At 33.4% G+C, this 21,343-nt stretch overlaps 2 protein-coding genes and 1 long non-coding RNA gene across 5 annotated transcripts; 2 read left to right on the top strand and 1 right to left on the bottom strand.

Annotated features, from left to right (window-relative positions):
* Positions 1-3,425: 3,425 nt before the first annotated feature.
* LOC108980515 (S-linalool synthase-like) lies at positions 3,426-9,291 on the top strand. Its single transcript, XM_018951454.2, has 12 exons — positions 3,426-3,809; positions 4,179-4,377; positions 4,512-4,732; positions 4,887-5,010; positions 5,271-5,386; positions 5,527-5,756; positions 6,773-6,897; positions 7,285-7,386; positions 7,548-7,763; positions 7,885-8,014; positions 8,319-8,564; positions 8,670-9,291. The coding sequence occupies exons 1-12, from the start codon at positions 3,485-3,487 to the stop codon at positions 9,168-9,170; spliced, it is 2,535 nt and encodes an 844-aa protein (XP_018806999.2). The 5' UTR covers positions 3,426-3,484; the 3' UTR covers positions 9,171-9,291.
* A 778-nt stretch (positions 9,292-10,069) lies between these two features.
* On the top strand, positions 10,070-14,379 carry LOC109019723. Its single transcript, XR_004801189.1, has 3 exons — positions 10,070-10,302; positions 11,870-12,066; positions 14,042-14,379. It is a non-coding gene; the product is annotated as an uncharacterized LOC109019723 (long non-coding RNA).
* A 758-nt stretch (positions 14,380-15,137) lies between these two features.
* On the bottom strand, positions 15,138-18,921 carry LOC109019721 (serine carboxypeptidase-like 31). Of its 3 annotated transcripts, none has more exons than XM_019002070.2 (10): positions 18,538-18,921; positions 17,812-17,919; positions 17,421-17,516; positions 17,107-17,199; positions 16,919-17,004; positions 16,475-16,774; positions 16,158-16,288; positions 15,976-16,071; positions 15,755-15,860; positions 15,138-15,387 (listed from the first exon to the last, which is right to left on the bottom strand). In XM_019002070.2, the coding sequence occupies exons 1-10, from the start codon at positions 18,845-18,847 to the stop codon at positions 15,229-15,231; spliced, it is 1,485 nt and encodes a 494-aa protein (XP_018857615.2). In that variant the 5' UTR covers positions 18,848-18,921; the 3' UTR covers positions 15,138-15,228. The 3 variants fall into 3 exon arrangements, with proteins under 3 accessions (XP_018857615.2, XP_018857616.2, XP_018857619.2); XM_019002071.2 differs by having other exon boundaries at positions 15,138-15,375; XM_019002074.2 differs by having other exon boundaries at positions 17,107-17,121.
* Between the last annotated feature and the right edge of the window lie 2,422 nt (positions 18,922-21,343).

The raw sequence follows: 21,343 nt of genomic DNA, 5'->3' as shown, positions 1-21,343 counted from the left end.
CTCCATCATCCAATCCAACCAACCCCTTACTCATCGGACTCAGTCCGGCACAACCAACCAATTCACAGTAAATATGAGTGAGTGCAAAAATACATTTAAATTTCAAAAGTTCTTTGAGAAAATACTTACAATGCTATAACATAATTTTTGAAAGCTCACGGAGGTGCTAGAAGTGGTGGCAGAGCAATGGAATAGTGCAAAATGCACTATGGCCGTAGGTCTCAAAAACCCACTTTTGAACGAGGACATACCAAAACCCAAGATTTTTAGGAAAATGCTTAGGGGTGTCGATGAAGCTAGTAGTGGTGGTGATTGGTTGTGGGTGGCGGCGTAGAGGGTTGTTTAAGGACAAAATATTCAAAAAGAAAATGTTGATGAATGTGCTTCACTGGTGGCAGAACGGAGTTGTGGTTGAGTGTATTGGATTGCTAGGAGGTCGAGGATGAAGTGGTGAAGAAATGGTGGCTAGTGGTGGCACAACGGTGGCGCGTGAGCACAAGGAACTCTACAGCTTAGTGTTGAGCGTGGGAGCAAACTGCGGCACGGGAGGAGCTGAGATTGGAGGGAGGTGGTCGCCGGAGGGTGGGGAAGGCAGTGGGCTAGGCGATGTCGCCGGACAGAGGCGGGCTAGGAGAGGAAGGAAAACGCAGAGAGAGAGAGAGAGAGAGAGAGAGAGAGAGAGAGAGAGAGAGAGAGAGAGAGAGAGAGAGAGAGAGAGAGAAGAAATGGAGGGAAAAAGAAAAAGGGGAATAAAAGAAAAAGGGGGGAAAATGAAGGGGAAAGAAATGAGGTACAATCCTCACATCTTGGGTTACAAAAATTATCCAACGAAAAAGATTTCTAACAAATAAATAAAGAAAAACGATATAAGCTCCGATCCAAATAATAAGTTGTAGTACACGAGTCATTTTATAATAAAAAGTGGATATAAATTACTATGAAAAAATATAAAAATAAATTTATAATTAGTAAAATAAATTAATTAGTAAAATTTATAATTTTATAAATAAATTTATGCAAAATTTTTATATTTGAAACCTCTAAATAAGGTAGTCATCTTTTTCATTCAATACGTGCATGAGATACCGCATTACTTTACAAAAGAGTTTTGCTACATAACCTCCACTACACTCCACACTCCACACTCCACACTTTTTTAAATTTTTAATATTTTTTTAAAATTTTTTTTTGAGTTTATTCTTTTTAAATTATTTTAAATTTTTTATTCATTATTTATATAATAAATATTTAATAAAAGAAAAAAATAATAAAAATTAAAAATAATGTACTGTGTGGAGGTTGTATGAATAGTAGGAAGTTGAGTAGATTTTTTGTTTACAAAAACCGGCGCCTACAATGCAAAAGCCTCTAACTAGAAAGGACCCGTGATTTGATCGAAGGAATTAATGTACCAAATTGCGGCATGCATGCAAGCAGTTTTGCTGACTGCACGGAGAGAGGACACAAGATGTGAAACGTATTTATGGTAGAACGATAAATACACATAATTTTTTATAATACATTACATAATTATATTTTAAAATAAAATATAATTTTATAAAATATTTTATAAAAATAATATCATTTTATAAAAATATCCTCACTTTAAAATATATATTATAAAATATATTATATGAGTATCATTACTCTTTATAATATGCAACATAATATCTTATACAGTTCATAACATTATCTAACATAAAGATTATTATAAGCTTCATAAATATCATAATTAATAAACATTTTCTTAATTAGTGAAAGGCACCCCAATAATATTGTCGGAAAAAGATGCACTAATAATTGTTGGAAAACACATGTACGTATAACCAGATTATAAATGCATGCATGGGCTGGGCATGATGCGCGTGGAGATGATCAACAATGAGACGTAGCAAGCTATCGTCTAAACGTGATTCTCTCGTGTGTATGTGTTTGATCAACATTAATTTCATCGCGGCCTAGCCTGGAAATAAATTATCAACCACTCAAATGGCAGACTACATGATTAATGAGACATGATGTGCATATATATGTCCAAATTGTAATCGATCTTTTTACCATTCTCTTATGAATTTACTAATTATAAACTAAGGGTACGTAAAGTCGGGTGGGGTTAATCCATGATCGAAGATCAACGGATTAATCCAAATATTCCAGCTAATGCAATAAGTACGTACATGAGTTGGCATTTATATATGCACGCATGCATGTGTGTGTTAATGGCTGATTCTTTTAGATTTTATCTTAGGAAGATGGGGCAAAACAACAAATTAAAGCCGCAATAAATTAGAGGAAATAAAACAGAAAAAATATTCTTAAAATTCTATGAATCTTGATCCTTTACTTAAAATGGAAGATATATGATCTCGTTCATCGTGATCTTCCTACCTAGATCAATCTCTTTTTCCTTTTCCTTTATGGAATGGTTACTATATATCTATATATATATATATATATATATATATATATATATATAGATATATATATAATCCGCACTCATTATTTTGAGACGATGATTTATTATACACAACTGATTTATAATTATCTTGATTAATGGTACAAATCGGTCAATCCAGTCCGGCAATGGACCAAATATTTTCGGTCAAAGTTTTGAATACCGTACCGGACGCAATACCAAACAAGGCACTAGAATGAAATATTTCGATACCAGTACCGTTTCGTATACCGTTTTAGGATAGTCAATATATGCATAAATTATATATATAAATATATATAAATTATATTATAAAATAATAGTCTATATATAAATAAATTATATATAAATACATATATATAAATTATAAATAGTCTAGTCTGAATTGGAGATAAAAAAATGAACTTGTAATTTGAAAAAATGAAAATAATAATAATAATAAAGGTCGAAATATCGGTTGGTACGGATCGAAATACAGACCAGTATTTAAGTAGGTACAAAATTTATGTAATACATGTACTGGACCAGTGCCCAGTACGGTATATACCGACCGGTACGGTACAAATTGGCCGGTACGGCATATTCCTCTATACATGATATTTATCTACAGCTTAGATATGGAGGCCAATTTGTTTTTTTTATTATATATTTATAAAAAATAAAAGATAATTATTTTCTTCAGATTTCTCAAACATTGTGTATGGTACTACCAAGGAATTAATCCAATTTTAATTAATTTCTTGAAACGGATGTTTTCTAATTTCTTGGGAGATTTTTATTGGGCGTCGTGGGGCCGGAAGACAGCTAGGGGTTGACCCCAGTCATGATGCCAGTTGTCTCATTAATGCTGATGCTGATGCTGAGCCCGCCGAAATGATCACATGATTCACACTTGAACGAGAAAATTAATTGAGCAAGAACCAGTATAAATCCCACACACCTGCCATTGATCCCTACTCAGAGAAAACACATACTTATAAACACACTCAATTAAGCATTTTATAGTAGTAAAGGTTACATTTTGATCCTTAGCTATTATCTTTTGCGATCATGGATTTTTCACAGTACTCTTCAATCCAATCGCAAGTCGATAAGATTAAGGAGAAGATGTTCTCAAGTACTTGTGATCCCTACTCGTTCATTTCTCCTTCCGCTTATGACACTGCATGGTTAGCCATGATACCTGATCCACATCAACCTCTGCAACCTATGTTCAAGAATTGCTTGGACTGGGTCCTTTACAACCAGAACGAACAAGGGTTTTGGGGAGAGTGTGATGCCCATGGCATGCCCACCATTAATTGCCTTCCTTCAACCCTTGCTTGTATAGTTGCACTCAAAAAGTGGAATACTGGGGGCGAAAGTATCAAGAAAGGTACATGCTGCTTATGAATATGAAATAGAATTAGTACATATGTTGCCAATATATGTGCGGGGACATTCGTTCCCCACTTGGCTTCCAAATTAGCCATCTCTACTTGTTAGGACGTTGCATGCATCGTCACTTTCATTACCTTTTCTTTTTTTTTTTTTTTTTTTTTTTTTTTTTTATGAAGCGAGCTTTTTTTCTAAATTTGTCATCAGATATATCATATTACACCTAATTCCTATCATGTCAACCAAGAAGATACATGACGCACGAACGATATCGCCCATATCCACAAATGCATATGACACTTTCTTGTTGTATTAGTAGGTGTTTTTTGACATTGGTAGGCGTAAGGACTTCTTCTTACACCTGCAGGATTGGCCTTCGTCCATGCAAACACGGAGAAGCTTATCAGAGAGATGAACAAGCAATACTGTGGCCGTTGGTTTGCCATTGTTTTCCCCGCCATGGTTGAGCTTGCAAATACAGTAGTTGGCGAAGAGCTTGTCTTCCCAGATAGCTTAATTGGAGTTGTTTCAGAATTATTCAATAAACGGCAACAGATTCTTGAAAAGTAACCCCCCCCAACCCCCCCAAAAAAAAAAATTTCTTTGCGAATTCTGAATTATCATTTCAATATTACTGTTTGGTCGATCGGCTTCCTCGATAGCGAAGCTAAATACCATAATTTGTGTGCTTTCTATGTAGGGAGGAACTTGTGGATATGCACCAAAATTCCCCACTATTGGCATATCTTGAAGCGCTGCCTACATCTTATGATATTGATAAAGATGTTATACTTAACCAGCTGAGCAATGATGGCTCATTATTCCAATCCCCCTCCGCCATAGCAAGTGCATTTATGGCCACGGGAAGCAAAGAGTGCATGGCTTACTTAGTATCACTCGTACAAAGATATGATAACGGAGGTCATTACCAGAAAGTTTCTTTATCCTTATAGCTATATAGGTTTAACAAACCGTAGAATGCTTCACGTACCGTATCAGTTTCATTTCTTTTTTTTTTTTTTTTATAAAGATTTTTGTGTTAAATCAAACGTACGTACGTTGGACTTTATCGCAGTTCCTCGGACCTATCCCATGGATGAAGACCTCATAAACCTTTGCATGGTTAATCAGTTAGTACGGTTGGGCATAGCTGAGCATTTTGTCCTAGAGATAGAAGAAATCTTGGAACAAGTTTACAGGTATTAAAAAAGAACCAAATTAACGTACACATCTATTTGTTTAAATAAGTCTTTTCGTGGACGCACGTCAGATTCTTCCTTGTTTAAGAGATATATATATATATATATATATATATATATATATATATATACACATATATACAGATCAGTAGTTATCCATATGAGCTGTTGCTAAAGTACATCGTTCAATGAAGGACATTTTTTCTTTTCTGTTTTCCATTCGGTCATCTGACTATCATTTTGTTGAGCACAACTTTCAGGAATTATCTGAATCAAGAAGCTTGGCCGAAGAGCAATTCAGACGTTGCAGCACAGCTATTAAAAAATTCACTAGCGTTTTGTCTCCTGAGGATGCATGGGTATAGTGTATCATCGGGTATGTATCTGGCTGCAAGCTGTTATAACCATTTGCCCCTCTTTATATTTTCTTTGGCGTGATACAATTCTGCCCTAAAACTATATATATATATATATATATATATATATATTTATATGCATCTTTCTTTCCACGTGCAGATATCTTTTGCTGGTTCTTAAATCATGAAGATATTCGAGTCCAAATAGAAAACAACCATGAATACTTTTCAAGTGCCCTGCTTAATGTCTATAGAGCAACAGATCTCATGTTTTCAGGAGAAGATGATCTTCAGGAAGCCAGATCATTTTCGAAACAAATACTTGAGAAAATCTTATCAGTGGGAACTAGAGATCAAACTCATCTTTCATTGCCAAACTTGCGGAGAGTGGTAATTTTTATTAACTTGAAATAATGTCTTAAAATGATCTGGGTATTCCTTTTTTTAAAAAAACTGGAATCTAAAAACTTAAACTTTTTCATAATCATTTATCACTTTTTTGTAGAGTAGTACTGCGCCTTTCTAAAACTATACTTATAGACAATATCAGTGATCTTATTGAAAAGTGAAAACTATAATATTAATTATTAATTAATAAGAAAAATTATATTTATTTTCCCTACACTACGTATAATTTGTTATTTTTGTAATTTTAATTAAATATCTATTTTATTATAATAAGTGACTATTTAATTATGAATAGAAATATTTTATTTTTTTCGTTAATTTTTTTTTTCATTAAATCTGTTAAGTCATGTTTTATTAAAATATTTATAAAATTTTTGATCATTTGACTTATTGTTCTTTTATAGAATTAATGAAAAAAATTATTTTATCAAAAAGTCTTTAAAATTTTGGATCATTTAAAGAACGATCAAGTTTTTACGTTTTGTCCGTAAGTAATAAAAATAAATAAATAAATAAATTTAAAAAAAAAAAAAAAAAAAAACTTAACACGCTAGCGACAAACATATAATCCATGCATTGTTTTCTCGTTTTGTCCGTAATCATAAAGGTCAAAGATACTGCTGCTTGATGTAGAAATTTACACACGCCGCACGCGTGTGTGAGTACAATACCTAGAAAGTCATGACATTTCTGATGTGACAATACCTTGAAATATAGGTTCAATTAAAATTAGAGTCGGCTAGTAGCCCACTCTGACCGGTAGCTAAAATTTAACATTTTATTTTTTTTTCAATTTTTTAATTCATATTTTTTTAATAATTTTAATATATTTTAAAAATATATAAAAATATATATAAAATGCCAAAATAAGACAGCAAAGTAATATTTTTATTAAAATTATGCATGCGCCAGTACCTTTTGTTTTGAAGATAAAAATGAGACGTGAAAATAATATTGTCGATCTTACCGCGCGCGTGCAAAATTAACATCTTGTATAGATTGAGCATGAGCTAAGTCTGCCTTGGTTTGCTCGACTGGATCACCTGGAACATAGGATGTGGATCGAAGAAAATTACTCCAATTTTCTCTGGATGGGAAATATTAAAGCTGCTTCAACCGAAAGGTATTATATATGCAGCTCCCTTCTGATATATAGTCCCTAACATCCTGTAAAAGTTTTTTTCTAAAAAGAAAATGTTAATATGATTTTTAAATGTGTTTATCAAATGTGCTCAATATTTATATATTTTATAAAGTGATTATTAGTAAATTTGTATTTTTTTTAAATAATTCAGGATGTTAAAAAAATACTTAAAAGAAAAAAAAATCAAATTTGTATTAGCTAGTGTACGTACATATATTTAGAGTGCACGTTTGGTGCGCACTCCAGTATTGTACTTTTCTAAATTGCATATATAGAGTGAAAGAGCATGGAATCAGAGTGATCTTTTGCTGATCAGAGCTAGTACTAGTTCTTCGCATCCACTAACAAATCTTTTGATGAAATCAGGTTTCCATGCCCTGATCATAATAGTGAACTCGTCCGTCTTGCAAAGCAAAACTACGAATTAAGGCAGTCAATCTATCAGAATGAACTGGAGGAATTGAAAAGGTATAATACGCTTTCAATTAGATCTAATCATTGATCTTTGTTTCTTTTAGCTAGAACGCGTTACAAATGCAAGTGTCAATGGATTAATAATCCCCATATATATGCAAATAGTTTTCCAATTTCTCGCCAGCATTAATGTCTTGCTTCTTCGACCAAGATAGGTGGTCCAAGGAGTGGGGACTTACTGATATGGGATTTGGTCGAGAGAAAACTACGTATTGTTACTTTGCTATTGCTGCCAGCAGTTCCTTACCTTATGATTCAAACATACGAATGATGGTCGCAAAGAGTGCAATAGTTATTACAGTGGCTGATGATTTCTATGACACGGAAGGTTCTCTAATTGAGTTGAAAGGTCTCACCAACGCAATTCAAAGGTAGACTGTTGATACTAAGACATAATATATATAACGGTCTAGCAAAGAACTATAACTTTTCAAAAAAAATAATTTATCCAAATTGCCTTATATAAATTCTCTCTTTCTATTTGAATAACAGATGGGATTCAGAGGGCTTGAGTGGCCCTTGCAAGATTATCTTTGATGTTCTTGATAATCTTGTAACTGAGATTGCAGCAAAATACATGCAACAGGAAGGATGTGACATAAAGCACAATCTCGAAGATATAGTAAGCCAACAATATTTTAAGCCGTTATCAATTTTATTGTCACCAAGTTATTTTTTTTTTTTTCTTATCTATCGAAGAAAAATTATATTCCAAGTCTGTGTGCAGAGCACCTCTAGTAAAGTGATTATATCGCATATTTGATTTGAAAGATAAATTTTAAAATTTAAATCTTACCATTTAAATGATGTGAATTGTGCGTTCTACACACCAACTTGAGAATATAAGTATAACACTTTAATTGAATTGTGATGAAATAATTTCATGGTCTTCTAACTTTGTTTTCCTTTTTGGATGTTGCATGAAGTGGTATGAAACGTTTTTATCATGGTTTACCGAATCGATGTGGAGTAAAACTGGATACATACCCTCAATGGATGAGTACCTTGAAACTGGCATGACTTCGATAGCCACACACACCCAAGTTCTTTCAGCTTCATGCTTCTTGGACCCAAGTTTGCCAAATTCCAAACTCAGGCCACCCCAATATGAGAACATTACAAAACTACTCATGATAATCGCTCGTTTGTTGAACGACACACAGAGTTACCAGGTAACTTAATATTTTTTTCCTAGTAAATTTTCTTCAATTCCACCAATTAATCCAAATTAAGAATTAGCTTTTAAACCCTAATAACAAGTACTGCACCGATGACAGAAGGAAATAGAGGAAGGGAAAGCGAACTTCGTTTCAGTCTACCTAACAGAAAACCCGGAGGCAGACATTGAGGAGTCAATCGCTTATGTGAGAGACATACTTGAGCAAAAGAAGAAAGAGTTTCTCAAACAAGTTCTTATGGATGGATTTAGTGATTTTTCAAAACCATGCAAGTATCTCCACCTATCTTGTTTGAAAGTATTTCAGATGTTCTACAACTCTGCCAATCGATTCGACTCCAACAATATAGAAATGCTTCAGGACATTAATAAAGCAATCTATATTCCTGTGGAAGTTGGAAAAGAAAAGCAGCCTTTGAAGCCTGATCTGAAGCCACTGAAGCCGGTACCTGATCTTTATTCTGGAGCAACGAGCGCAAAGCTGAAAATCAACTCTCAGTACTTTAACCGTCCCAGCTCCAAGCATTGGATGATGAGAAGTTTTACAACACAACAGGTCTCTTGGCAGCTTGCTTCAAGAGTTAGATTTTGCTTCACTTAATTAAGTCGGTTCCCGAAATCATGATGTATTTGCTGTATTTAGCTCCGAAAATTACTAGATTGTGTAATCATGTTGGCATGATGTGAAAATATGTTGGAATAATATAGTGGGAACTAATTTGTATTAGGCTATAAATTGCGTATAGAATGCTTTTGTGTTTTGTTTTGATGTTTTTTAGAATGTTCAGTGTTTCATTTGTTTTGGATTTTTCTTCTCATGTCATAAGTGAAGATTTTTAATAAAGTTATAGAGGTGCCGTTCTCCTTTTAAAAAAAAAACAATTTGAGCCAACGGCCAACGGCCTGCAGCTTAATCCTCAAAATTACTAAGTGTCAACTTAATTATAAAAAAACGTAACAAAAGAAAAATAAATACATGGATGCATGGATCGAAAAAGCAGTCCTATTAAAGTAGGGTAAAATATGTTAAAAATTGCTTAGAAAAAAAATATATATGTTAAAAATTGCTTAGAAAAAAAATATATATGTTAAAAATTATAAGTACTAATTTAACTTCGGAGCACAATATTAATTTTAATTAAGTTGAGGCCGGTCTGAGCACCAGGCTGTCCCATTTAATTTCAATATAGACCAGATCAACGCCTAGCTCCAAGTTTAATTTTAAAATAACGTACGTCGTCCATCCAGATAATTATTTTTCTTTTCTAAAATTATTTTTGTATTTTGTATTATCTAATATAGACATATGACCAAATTTTATTAGAAAATGATTTGTACAGGTTTATTAGAATAGGTTAAAAATGTGGAAACCTTTGAAAAAAACCAAAAAACTCACATTATAAATCCAAATTAAATGTACATCTGACTTTTATCAGCCTTATCTTATCTTGTCCCCACGGAATCCACATGCAATATATATGCCGGAATGAACATGAGCTCTCAGATAAGGCCGCTTACACACAAAGTCTAGCTGGGTGGCTGCGGCTCAAGTACAAGGTCTTGACTCTTCATTGGCCGCCGACATGCATCGGTTTTAAGGCTTGGACCCATATCCAAGCTTCTGGTTGGGCCCTCGCCGGACGTAATGGCGTCACTGGTGAGATGGGAACGGCTCCGTGGTCACTGTTGTCTAAAACCATATATGCGGCGCTTGCTTGGGACCAGTTGATAAGGTAAACAAATCATTTACAAAATACAAATTAATTATTTGTGATGAGTTAATACGGCATTTGAGAGATGCAAATCGACCTATGATCTGTCATGGAGGGATTAAGGCTGCGTTTGGATGCTCTGGTATTGATATCAGATTATCTAAGTTAATCTGTAAATAGTAATATTTTATAGATTTCATTGATAAATATGTTTGAATGCAAATTATATGTTAAGTTATATATTTAAATGTACAAAATAAGTTGAGATATGGAATCACGTTTTGCCTCTTTTTTAATTTGAACTGTGTCATGGAAAAGATTTCTGATGGAAACCATGGCTGGATAGATGAAGTGAATCCTTCAATAGAAATTTTCAAATTGAATTTTAATCAGTGCAGATTCGATGTATTGCATGCATCATCGGGAACTTTTTCATTTGATTTGGCCGCTTCCTATTTCGACAAAGTTTCCTAATCAGTAGAAGTATGTTGCGAGTTTTTTTGTAATTTTTGTATAGAAATTAGCGAATAAAAGAACTCCTACTTCAATTTCGTGATAGAGCTATATATTGATATTCTCAAGCTTGACTAGATGTATATATCTAGAATTCTCATTTTCAAAGTACAAATATGGATCATGTACAGCCATCATCAGCTAGCACATATGATAATGTGAGTGTGAAAGAGAAAAAAAAAACATAACAATTGCGATTTGCAGGTGCACCAACCAAAGTTTTAAAAATCGTTCCATTCTGGCTTAAATGGCCGGAATTCTTCGTTCTGGAATAGTAATCAAAACTGTGTAGCTATATATTTCTTACCGGTTTAAACTTCGGTGGTTTCGGCTCGTTTTAGAACATTTCGGTCGGATTGAAGGTTTCGGTCCGAAATTGTATATATGATAATTTTTTTGTAAATATGTTGAATCTCATGGTATATTCGTAATTTAGCTACATTTTCTCGTTTTTCTCTATTTCTTTTCTGATTCTCCTCCTTCCCTTTACGAATTCATTCGAGTATCAGCAAGAAAAAATTGAAAACCATTCATCGATCTCCATTGTCCACACTCCGATAAAGCCACCTCCACAACGTTGCAAGTCGCAACTCCATCACGTCACAGCTTCTGTTGCTTTGTTCTCTATGCAACGATTCCATTCCAAAACCCGTATAGGTATATATTTTATAATTCTACAACCCCATCAAATACTTTAAAGGAATCCTATGGAAAGTGGATCAAACAATTACTAAAAGGATAATACCATGGTGGTCCTCACAATTGATTACTCTGAACTCCACTAGGAGCTATCTAAATACTTTTTAATGCACCCTTGATCGATTTAGAATTTTAGACGCTTGAAATGTTGCCTCGTCGTTAAAATTAATTGGTGTTAGGAAACATATACTCATATTTTTTATGGTATTTGATTATGACTTGCCTGAATACTCATAATCCAGGAAAATCAATAATATCAAAAGTCAATTTCGGAAACTTAGCATGCTTAAAGTTTTAAACAAAGAAAAGATAAAAGATATATTCATTATTGGTTCTTGACTTGATCCCTTTTTTTTTTTTTTTTATCATTATGTAGGAGTATGTAAATGTCCAGTTGTCAATCAAATAGTGCTACATCTAAGACACTTGTCCCTGCTAGATAAGAGGATCCAGCATGCACCCATGCACGCGTGGTACCAGGGGCAAGAAATGGTGCTCAATGTGTCTATTGTACCAAAACAATTAAAGGTGGTGGAGTCACAAGGTTGAAGTATCATCTTGGTGGGATTTCAGGTGATGTAGAAGCATGTAAAAATGTCTCTGATGATATAAAATGGCAAATAAAAGAGTTGGTCAATGAAATGAAAAAAAAAAAACAAAGAGAAGAAAAGAAAAATAAACTTAGAGATTGAAAGCCCTGTAGATTTATCATATGATGATGTTGATGTTATTGTTAATGTTGATGATGATGATGAGGGACACATTTATGGTTCAAAAGGGAAGGAAAAAGTAGGTGGAAAGTTAATGAAGACATTTAATAGATTTTTCACTCCAAGAACAACTCCGGGTCTCAACCTTCATTGAGAGTGCTATATGTTTAAATGAGATGATTGACAAAGCAAAGATGGCTACAGCAAATTGGTGGTATGATGCTAATTTACCTTTCAATGCATCTCAATCCAAATTTTATCAACCAACTATAGATGTCATAGCTGCCATTGGGTCAGGATTCAAGGGTCCTTCTTTACATGAGTTGAGAAGAAATCTGTTGAAGAATTATGTGACTAAGGTTCATAATTATCTATTAGATATTAAAACATGTTGGGGGAGAATGGTTGTTCACTAATGACATATGGTTGGGCAAACCAGAGGCAGCAACAATTAATTAACTTTTTAGTTTATTGTCCAAAAGGTATAATATTTTTGAAGATGAAAATGATACATTGAGCCTAAGAAAAGATCCTGAAACATTATTTAACATTTTTTATGAAGTTGTTCAAGAAGTTGGGGTTGAGAATATTGTGCAGTTCATAACAGATAATGATGCAAGCTATAAGGCTGCAGGAAAAAAGTTACAGTAGAAGTATAACTCTTTCTTTTGGTCTCCTTGTGCAACTCATTTTCTAGATTTGGTGTTAGAGAATTTTTGTGATCCTAGCCATTTTCCTATTTTTGTTGAAACTATAAAGAAGGCAAGGAAGATAACGAAATTCATTTATAATCATGCTTGAGTTTAGGCTTTGATGAGAAAAGACTTTACCAAATGTCATGATTTATGTCGCCTTGCAGTCACAAGGTTTGCAACAGATTTTTTAAGTATCCAATGCTTACTTTTGTTTAAGAAAGAGCTTAGATAAATGTTTGCTTGTGAGAAGTGCATTGTATCAAGTTATTCTAAAAGCAACATAGGGAAGGAGATAGCCGAGATTGTTCTAGAAGATAGACAGTTTTGGGGTCAATGTCAGTTTATTGTAAAAATCAGTGAGTCTTTGGTTCGAGTACTATGACTTGTCGATGGGGAACATAAGCCTGCAATGAAATACTTGTATGATGCAATAGACAAAGCCAAAGAGAATATAAAAGCAAAATTGGAGAACAAAGTTACTGCATATATGCTCTTCATCAGGATCATTGATGCTAGGTAGGATAAGCAGCTTCATAGTTCATTACATGAGACAAGCTGTTTTCTTAACCCTCAAATTTACTTTAACCTTTACTTTAAAAATAAAAATGATGTTTCATAAAGAGGGTTTATGAATTGCATTATAAAGTTAGAACTTGATCTTGATAAACAAGACGAGATTATTCAACAACTTGAATTGTGTAGTAATGCAAACGGTGATTTTGGACAATGTTTAGCAATTCGTCAGCGTGAAAAAATTAGTCAAGTAACCTCAATATCCTTTGTTAAATAGTGTGAATCTATATTTTAATTCTTTTATTTAGTTTAAGTAATAATTTATAATTGCACTTTTGCTATAGTTGCATGGTGGACTAATTTTGAAAATGAGGTTCCAACTTTTCAAAAGTTTGCAATTCGCATACTAAGTCAATGTTGTAATGCAATTGACTGTGAAAGAAATTGAAGCACATTTGAGTTTATTCATTTGATGAAGAGGAATAGATTAGAGCACAAACATTTGAATGATCTAATATTTGTTCGTTATAACTTGAAACTGTGTGAGATGTAAAATTTTTCAAAAATAATGTTTTTTACTATTGAAAAATATGTAACATTTTCTCTTACATGTGACTTTTATTTTGCCAGAAACATAAAAATGGGAAGAGATGTTCTGGATTCAATCAACCATGAGAACATTAACTTGATGGAGGAATGGGTAGGTGATGAATTAGAGCTTATTAATGGAGAAGACTTGGATTGAGGAAGTATTTCAAGGAAGATATTAAGTTTTTCCTTCCATATTTGTACAGATTCATCTTCTTAAGATAGTATTTCAATGCAATCAACGTAGAATCTGGACCTAGATACTCCATATCAATTTGGGTTTAATCATATTTTGAGTAACATTTCGAATGTTGATCCGTATTGTCTTATTGATGAAGATGAATGATTATTTCTTTTAACAGTTGGATCGAAAACTTATGATATTTTATTGACTTTTATAAATATGTGTGTTTACGACTTGTATTGACTATTGAGAAGTATTATTAAGTTTATCAGGTATGTATGCTTTTAAGATTTGTATTGATTTTATTTGGAATACAGTTATTATATATATATATATTTTTTTATTTATATAATGTCTATCTTGAAATGATGTATCGAAATGTACCAATATCGAAATATTCCGTTTTAGTACCTTAACCGAAATAGTTACTGAAACGGAACTCAAAACTTTGGCACCAATTTTGCGCAAGTAAAAAAAAAGTACTCATCATAATCGATTGCTCTCTTATCAAGAAAAATTATATTTTCTCACCTTGATCTTGCCGATGCCAACAGTAAAATCACGCGTCCTTTATATATAATGCGTCTTAATTAGGATACATGCATGCTTAGGACGATGGTTAGACGTGTCACAGGTTAATTTACCAACTGATCATGAAGTACCAATCCCTGTCTGTATTTGTATTTAATTTCCTGCGTGCCATAGAAGATAGAAATAATACTAATGAAATCCTATTCTCTGTTTGGGAAAAGAAAGCAATTCAACTTTAATAGGGAAATTATTCCAGGAAATGTGTTTCTTTTTAATTAAAGACTAATTACTTAAAGAAGCCATGTCTTTGGTGCCCAGCAATTTTCGTTCTTGGACATATATAGGACAAATTTATCGCGCACCCAGCACAAAGGAATTAAAAGATCATGATATATATGTAAGCACACTACTGGGCAACATCGGGCATATTTTGTTCTCTAATTTCTATTACATATATATAATATACTAAGAACAAAATCTTTTGGAGTAGTGCTACAAACAGAATACGCAATCTTTAACGAGCAGAAGGTGGAGCTTCCCCAAGGAGAAAAGCTGAGAAGAACGCCAGTGAGTTGCTTGGTTTGAAGCAAGGCACTGCATGGCCAGCCCCTCTAAATGTAGCAAACATAAGCCCCTCGTATTCCTGAAACCAACCACTCACCTGAACCAAAGGCTACTCCTCGCTTAGTGAAAGTTAGAGCACATAATAATTAATAGAAATCTACTAATTGCGAGGCTAGCTATTTCCATCATATTTGAGACGAAAGACACGCAATATATTATCTAGTGGAGAAAACTTTTTAAGCAGTATTTTATATATGCAAGTGCATGTGTGTGTGTGTGTGTATATATATATATATATATCAAACATGATTATCCATCAAACATGATTATCCATATATTAAGATTACTATCAATCAATTAAAGAAAGGATTTGATTGTATATTGTCAATATCAGGATTAACTAAACCAAAGATCATTTGGATTCTGCAATATTGACTTTTGCCGCGCGTCATGATCTGGATCTTCGTAATCATTACCTCTTTTTGGTGGTACCAGGGCCTCCATGCCTTAGTAATGGGCAGTCCCAGTGAACTTAGGCTGTATCTGGTAGACAGTACAGGAACTCTTCCATCCGTGTCTCCACTGAGACACCCACAAAGAAACACCATGATTAAAGATTTATTTAATGTGTGTGTGCGTGTCCCAATTATATAATGAGGAAATTTTATATATAATTAGGTAGCTAGGGAACATTTACCTGTACACCCATATTCTAAGTCCTGCAGTAATAAGCTTCTTGTATATAGGGAGAACAGATGGCTTTGAATCTGACCACTCCTCAAATATCTTCATACTACATCCAAAATTTTAGGTTCAGTGGTAGAATGTTAGAGTACTGATCATAGCTATCAACGAAAAATAGAGGGGGGAAATTATTACTTGCAGATGCTCCAGTTCTTGAGCTGGTGGCCATCGCTAACATGTAGAGCCTTCTGAACATCTGGTCTGTTGTAGAATGCTTTTGCATATTCATCAAGGCATGGGTCATAACCACCCATGATTCTTGGTATCTGACCCATAAAAAATCCCTCCCGTAAAAATATATCGATTTCCTAGAGTAAATAGCTAGATGCCTAGAGTAAATAGCTTCTAATATTATTTGAGAGTCTGGTCATGACAGAATTCGAATGTCGTCTCTGTGCAGAGTTGAAACGGTAATTAATATACCCTTAAAAATCATAAAAAGTACTGCTCACCATCTTAGTCTTAGATGTGCGCTTCATCAGTATCATAAGTGGCAATGATCTGTCATCTGAACCAGCTGAATTGCCAATGCAGACTGAAGTGTAGATGCTATAGATATCAATCTCCTTGTACTGTTTGAGTACTTCATCAACGCCTTCCGTACAATTATTGTTGCTCCATGTATCATTGCCCTCGAAATCACAGCTTTCTCTGATTATTTTATGAGTCTCATCTGATATCACAGCATGGCTCCAAGCATAATCCACTAAGCCTCTCCAGTCCTCAGCATCAGATGTTTCGGGATTACCCAACTGCATGCAGTTTGAGAAAGATTACTAATTAAGTTAGTACCATGTATATTTCTCAAAAATAAGAAATACGCGTCCCTAAGTTTAAATATGCATGCATGGGTTTGGAATGTGTATAATTCTGAACTTAATTTTTAAGGATCATACCAAAATACCCTGGAGATCTATTTGAAGGGAATTGGGATCCTTGTTCATGTCATATATGAGCTCAGCAAGCTCTGGAACATATTTTCCTGTTGAGCATGTGGGGATCGATCGAGTCTGATCAGTATATGATTTATAGGAATTCAGTTCAAATGCCTGAGCTGCAAATCATTTGGTAAAAAATGCAATACCTGCATAGCTTTCCCCTGCAATGTAAAAGGTTCGCTTTCTATATGATGGGAATTTGAGGAACCAATTGTTGAGGAAAATATAAGCATCTTTTGCTGTAATAAATTCCCCATATTATTTGATAGCAACCAAGATGCATGGGATCGATCAGAATTAGCTTGTAATACGAGTAATTAGAACAGGAAAATGACAAAGATCACGTACGTTAAGATCATAGAATTCAGAAATGGAAGTAAAGAATACAAGCTTACCGCATAATTAAGATTAAAATAAAGCTTTATTAATTAGCAAAAATAAATAAAAATTGAACCATTACCAGTAAAATCGTCTCCCAGATTATTGTAATCACTAGTTGTATTTGAGTATGAAAAGCCGACACCAATCGGAGATTCCAGGAACAACATGTTGGCTTCTGCAATATCATCAATATCAGACATTAATTAAGAAGCTATCTATCTAATTAAGAAAATATTAATTAGGTACTCCCTAGCTAAAGTCTCCGGCCTCCCTTGATTAAAAAAAAAAATACTATATACATAGTGGCCGTTCATAGTGCTAGCAAAGAATTTATAAGTATCTATATATTTGAGGATTAGAATTAATAATTAATTAATTGTGTCATGACATATATAATTAATTAATTATTCAGAAAAAAAAATTAAGTATATATTGAGAATATATATACTCATGTTGATCTGATCTCATACTTGTATTCCATGAGTAGGGATTATGTTTCAGTCCATTCCCATGGGTGTCCACTATAAAGGGACCAATTTCTTGCGTTGCTCCATATCCCACAGAAGAGCACCCTGGACCTGAAAGGTACGTAAAACCGTTTATAATGTCACCTCATCAGCAGAACACGCATAAATTCATAAACACATACGTACAAAAAAAAAAAAGACTCGCACTTATAAATATTACAATTTGCATCTCTCTCTCTTTTTTTTTTTTAAATGGAGGGTGGGGGACTGTCTAGCTAGCTAAAGACGTATACGCAACATTAAAATTCGAAGAAAAAAGTACCTGCGCTTTCTTCCTTGCATGCATATACACGCCTAAAAATATTATAGTAGATATTATATATAGCTATATATGTTTGATTCGGTCAAAAGATTGGTTCTGCACAATGGATGGCCTTAATTAGCAGGATGACGACTAAAGTAAGTTTTATATCTATACATATCTATCGATCATGAAACCCTACATATATATATATATAATATATATATATCATGAATTCAAACTTCAAAGTTTTTCTCCCTACAAATCATTAATCGGCTCGATCTTCCCACAATTAGGTCTAGAGCTAGCTGGTAACCATCGTTGAGAGCCGGATCGATCGATCATGAAGGTACCAGCACACATTTTTGATGGACTAAGATGATATATATATATATATATATATTTCATGTACTATATAATATGCTTACCGCCATTGAGCCACAGCACCAATGGTTTTTCATCAGCCCGAGTCGAGGCCTCATAGAACCAGTAAAAGAGTGCCCTTCCATGTGCTTCATTTACCGTAACGTAGCCAGCATAATGCCTGAAAGCTACATTAGGTTGTCCAGGCAAGTCAGTCACAAGATCCCCATTCCCTCCTGATGTCCCTTTCTTCCCACTGTCCCATAATTCCAAACGTCGACTATGGTCACAAACAACAGGCTTTACAGCCAGAAGAACAGTAAGAGCCAGTAGAGTATTGCGGAGATCAACTGTCATCTTTGACACAAAATCCATATATACGGATATTAATGGAAGTACAAATCGCCAAATTATTATATAGAGAGCTTCCAGGTATAACTGCAGGCTGATGAAACACAAGCGAAGCCGCATGCCTATTTATGAAATTAGAAACGCTAGATATGGATGAGTGTCGTCCCACGTGGCAACCTCTTTTAATTGTGTAGTCAGTTAGGCAATCGGCCTATGGCACCTGATGTGGAATTTGGGAAAGCTTTCAAAGTATTCTTAATTGCTTTGAGCGAGGATGAGTGGAAGCTGATCATCCAATATTGTTGTTGAAATAAATAGTGAGATGAATAGATAATCTTTGAATGAGTTTCGTGACATGTTCCTTTTCTTTTCTAAATATATATAGCAAAGTAGAACTAATAGTACGTAATAGGCACATATGCGTCTGTGGTGGAAACTAAAAAAGTGGAAAAGAAAAAAGAATTCAATACCAAGCATATATATTATACCAATTAACATACATACACATATATATATATATATATATATGCATTACATAAATAAAAGAGATCGATCTTTAAATACAAATAAGAGTTAATAATATAATTAGTCCCGAGTTTTCAATTCGTAGAAAGAAGTACATGCATATACATGATATAAAAGAATTAGTACTTAATTAGTTGTAATTATCTAATAATAATTAGATTCGATTTGATCAAATTCTAGATTTGACCACTAATTTTTCCCTTAACAAGATATCAAGAAATTTATTACAATATTCCTATATATTTTGGCCTAAAAAAATTCAGAGTCCATTGAACAATGGATAATGCTAGGGTGCATACACCAAATTTGCACCCCAAATATGCACATTAGTGTAAATGAGTTTTTTGGTTTTTCTTTTCTTTTTATTTAAGTATTTTTTAAACATCTTTAACTATTAAGATCAAAAAATAAAAATATATATAAATTTACTAATAGTCACTTCCTTAATCATTAAAAAAATAAAAAAAAATGTGAGTCGGTATATTTAGGAGTCATACTATCATTTTCCATTGAACATAATTCCAATTCTATTTTGACCTAAATTAAAGATGATCAAGTACTAGTGTAAAAGAATTCAATTTCCGTTTTAAACCTTCAAGTACTCGTTCCAAAGTTTTTCAGATTGGGTTTGAGGGGGCATATAATAATTTAGAGTAGTAGCTAGCTACATCCATTTTTCAAAAAAATGGTATCTAATTTCATGATCAATTAATCATACATCTATGAATTCATTATATATTAACATCACCATGCATCGAATTATATTGAACCGTACGCTAATCAATTCATGTAGATTTCCTTAGTTTATTTTTCAACAATGGGATATTGTCATATATGTCGACTTTCCTGAATTGAGTACATAAATTTCTTCTTCTTCATTAACACCTGTTGGTCAAATACACAATAATATAATAAAAATTACAATGAAATTAAAATTAAGACAAAATCAGTTTGGACTGAGCTACGGAAATATCGCTCTATTTAAGGAGATTTAAGCCCTCTGTGGTGTACAAAGTCTCAAATTAACTGGTGCAGCAGAAATCTTCTTAACTTGACTCCTCCAAGATATAACAGCCCAACTAATCGTCATATGACTCAAGTCTACTCTGCACAAGTGGTTGATCCCAAAGCTCATGATTAACTCAAAAGAACACCTCTCTTTTATCTAGAAAAATCCACCGGATGCCAATCTCATTTCAATTTAAAAGGAAGGTAGACGACAAACGGCACAAAAAGCATTCATTACCAACTTAAAACGTAAAAATAAACCGACCTACATAAAGGATTTAAGAGAAAAAAGTTTAAACGTTAAAAACGTCAATGGAAACGTTGAAAAACGTATAAAGCCATGAAGTCGGTTTAGCCAGTGTTTTACAAGAATTAAAAAAAAAAATTAACGGCAATAAATTAATTAGAAATCAACGTTAAACCAAAATGTTCGGCTACTGGCAAATCAAGAGAATAAATGCAAGCTTAAAAACGTTCAAGCAATAAATCTCATAAATCCTAATAATTATTTTAAAAAATACCAACAACACCTCATAGGGAAATACAATTGATCACGACCTCAACTCCCACTTTTTGCTACAAATTAAGGGATCGATCGAGTAACGCAGTACCCATGCATGGATCGAATTAGAACTTACAATCTCTTGATCCTCAGATTTTTCTACGAATAGATCAGGAAGATCATCAACGTACGAACCACTTAATATACAACAATTAAACATTATATATGGGTCTATATAATAATCTTATTTTTTTAAAACAACGTCGTAATAATTACACTTTTCACTTATGATGTGGACTATAATGTTGATCATTTTATTATAATCTGGCTATATAATGTTTAAATGACTTTTCACTTAATAATTACGTACTTTTTTTTTTTTTTTGTAAGGGAGGATGGCACCTCCATATTTTATTAATCTACCTCACTTATAACGGAAGAAAACCGTTATACAAAGGAAGAGACTAATCAAAAGCAAAAACAAA

The sequence above is a fragment of the Juglans regia genome, chromosome 3, assembly GCF_001411555.2.
Source record: "Juglans regia cultivar Chandler chromosome 3, Walnut 2.0, whole genome shotgun sequence".
NCBI classification, from domain to species: Eukaryota; Viridiplantae; Streptophyta; class Magnoliopsida; order Fagales; family Juglandaceae; genus Juglans; species Juglans regia.
The sequence above is the reverse complement of the archived record's forward strand: the minus strand, read 5'-3'. Positions and strand labels throughout refer to the sequence as shown.

Bases quoted from the DNA above. Each gene is read 5' to 3' on its own strand.
- LOC109019721 (XM_019002070.2), bottom strand. From the start codon at position 18,847: ATGGATTTTGTGTCAAAGATGACAGTTGATCTCCGCAATACTCTACTG. The intron at 17,517-17,811 runs GTATGAGATCAG...ATGATATTGCAG, and splicing joins TCCCTACTCATGGAATACAA to AAGCCAACATGTTGTTCCTG. The intron at 17,200-17,420 runs GTAATGGTTCAA...AATTTATTACAG, and splicing joins TCTGGGAGACGATTTTACTG to CAAAAGATGCTTATATTTTC.
- LOC108980515 (XM_018951454.2), top strand. From the start codon at position 3,485: ATGGATTTTTCACAGTACTCTTCAATCCAATCGCAAGTCGATAAGATT. The intron at 3,810-4,178 runs GTACATGCTGCT...TTACACCTGCAG, and splicing joins GGGCGAAAGTATCAAGAAAG to GATTGGCCTTCGTCCATGCA. The intron at 7,387-7,547 runs GTATAATACGCT...CGACCAAGATAG, and splicing joins GAACTGGAGGAATTGAAAAG to GTGGTCCAAGGAGTGGGGAC.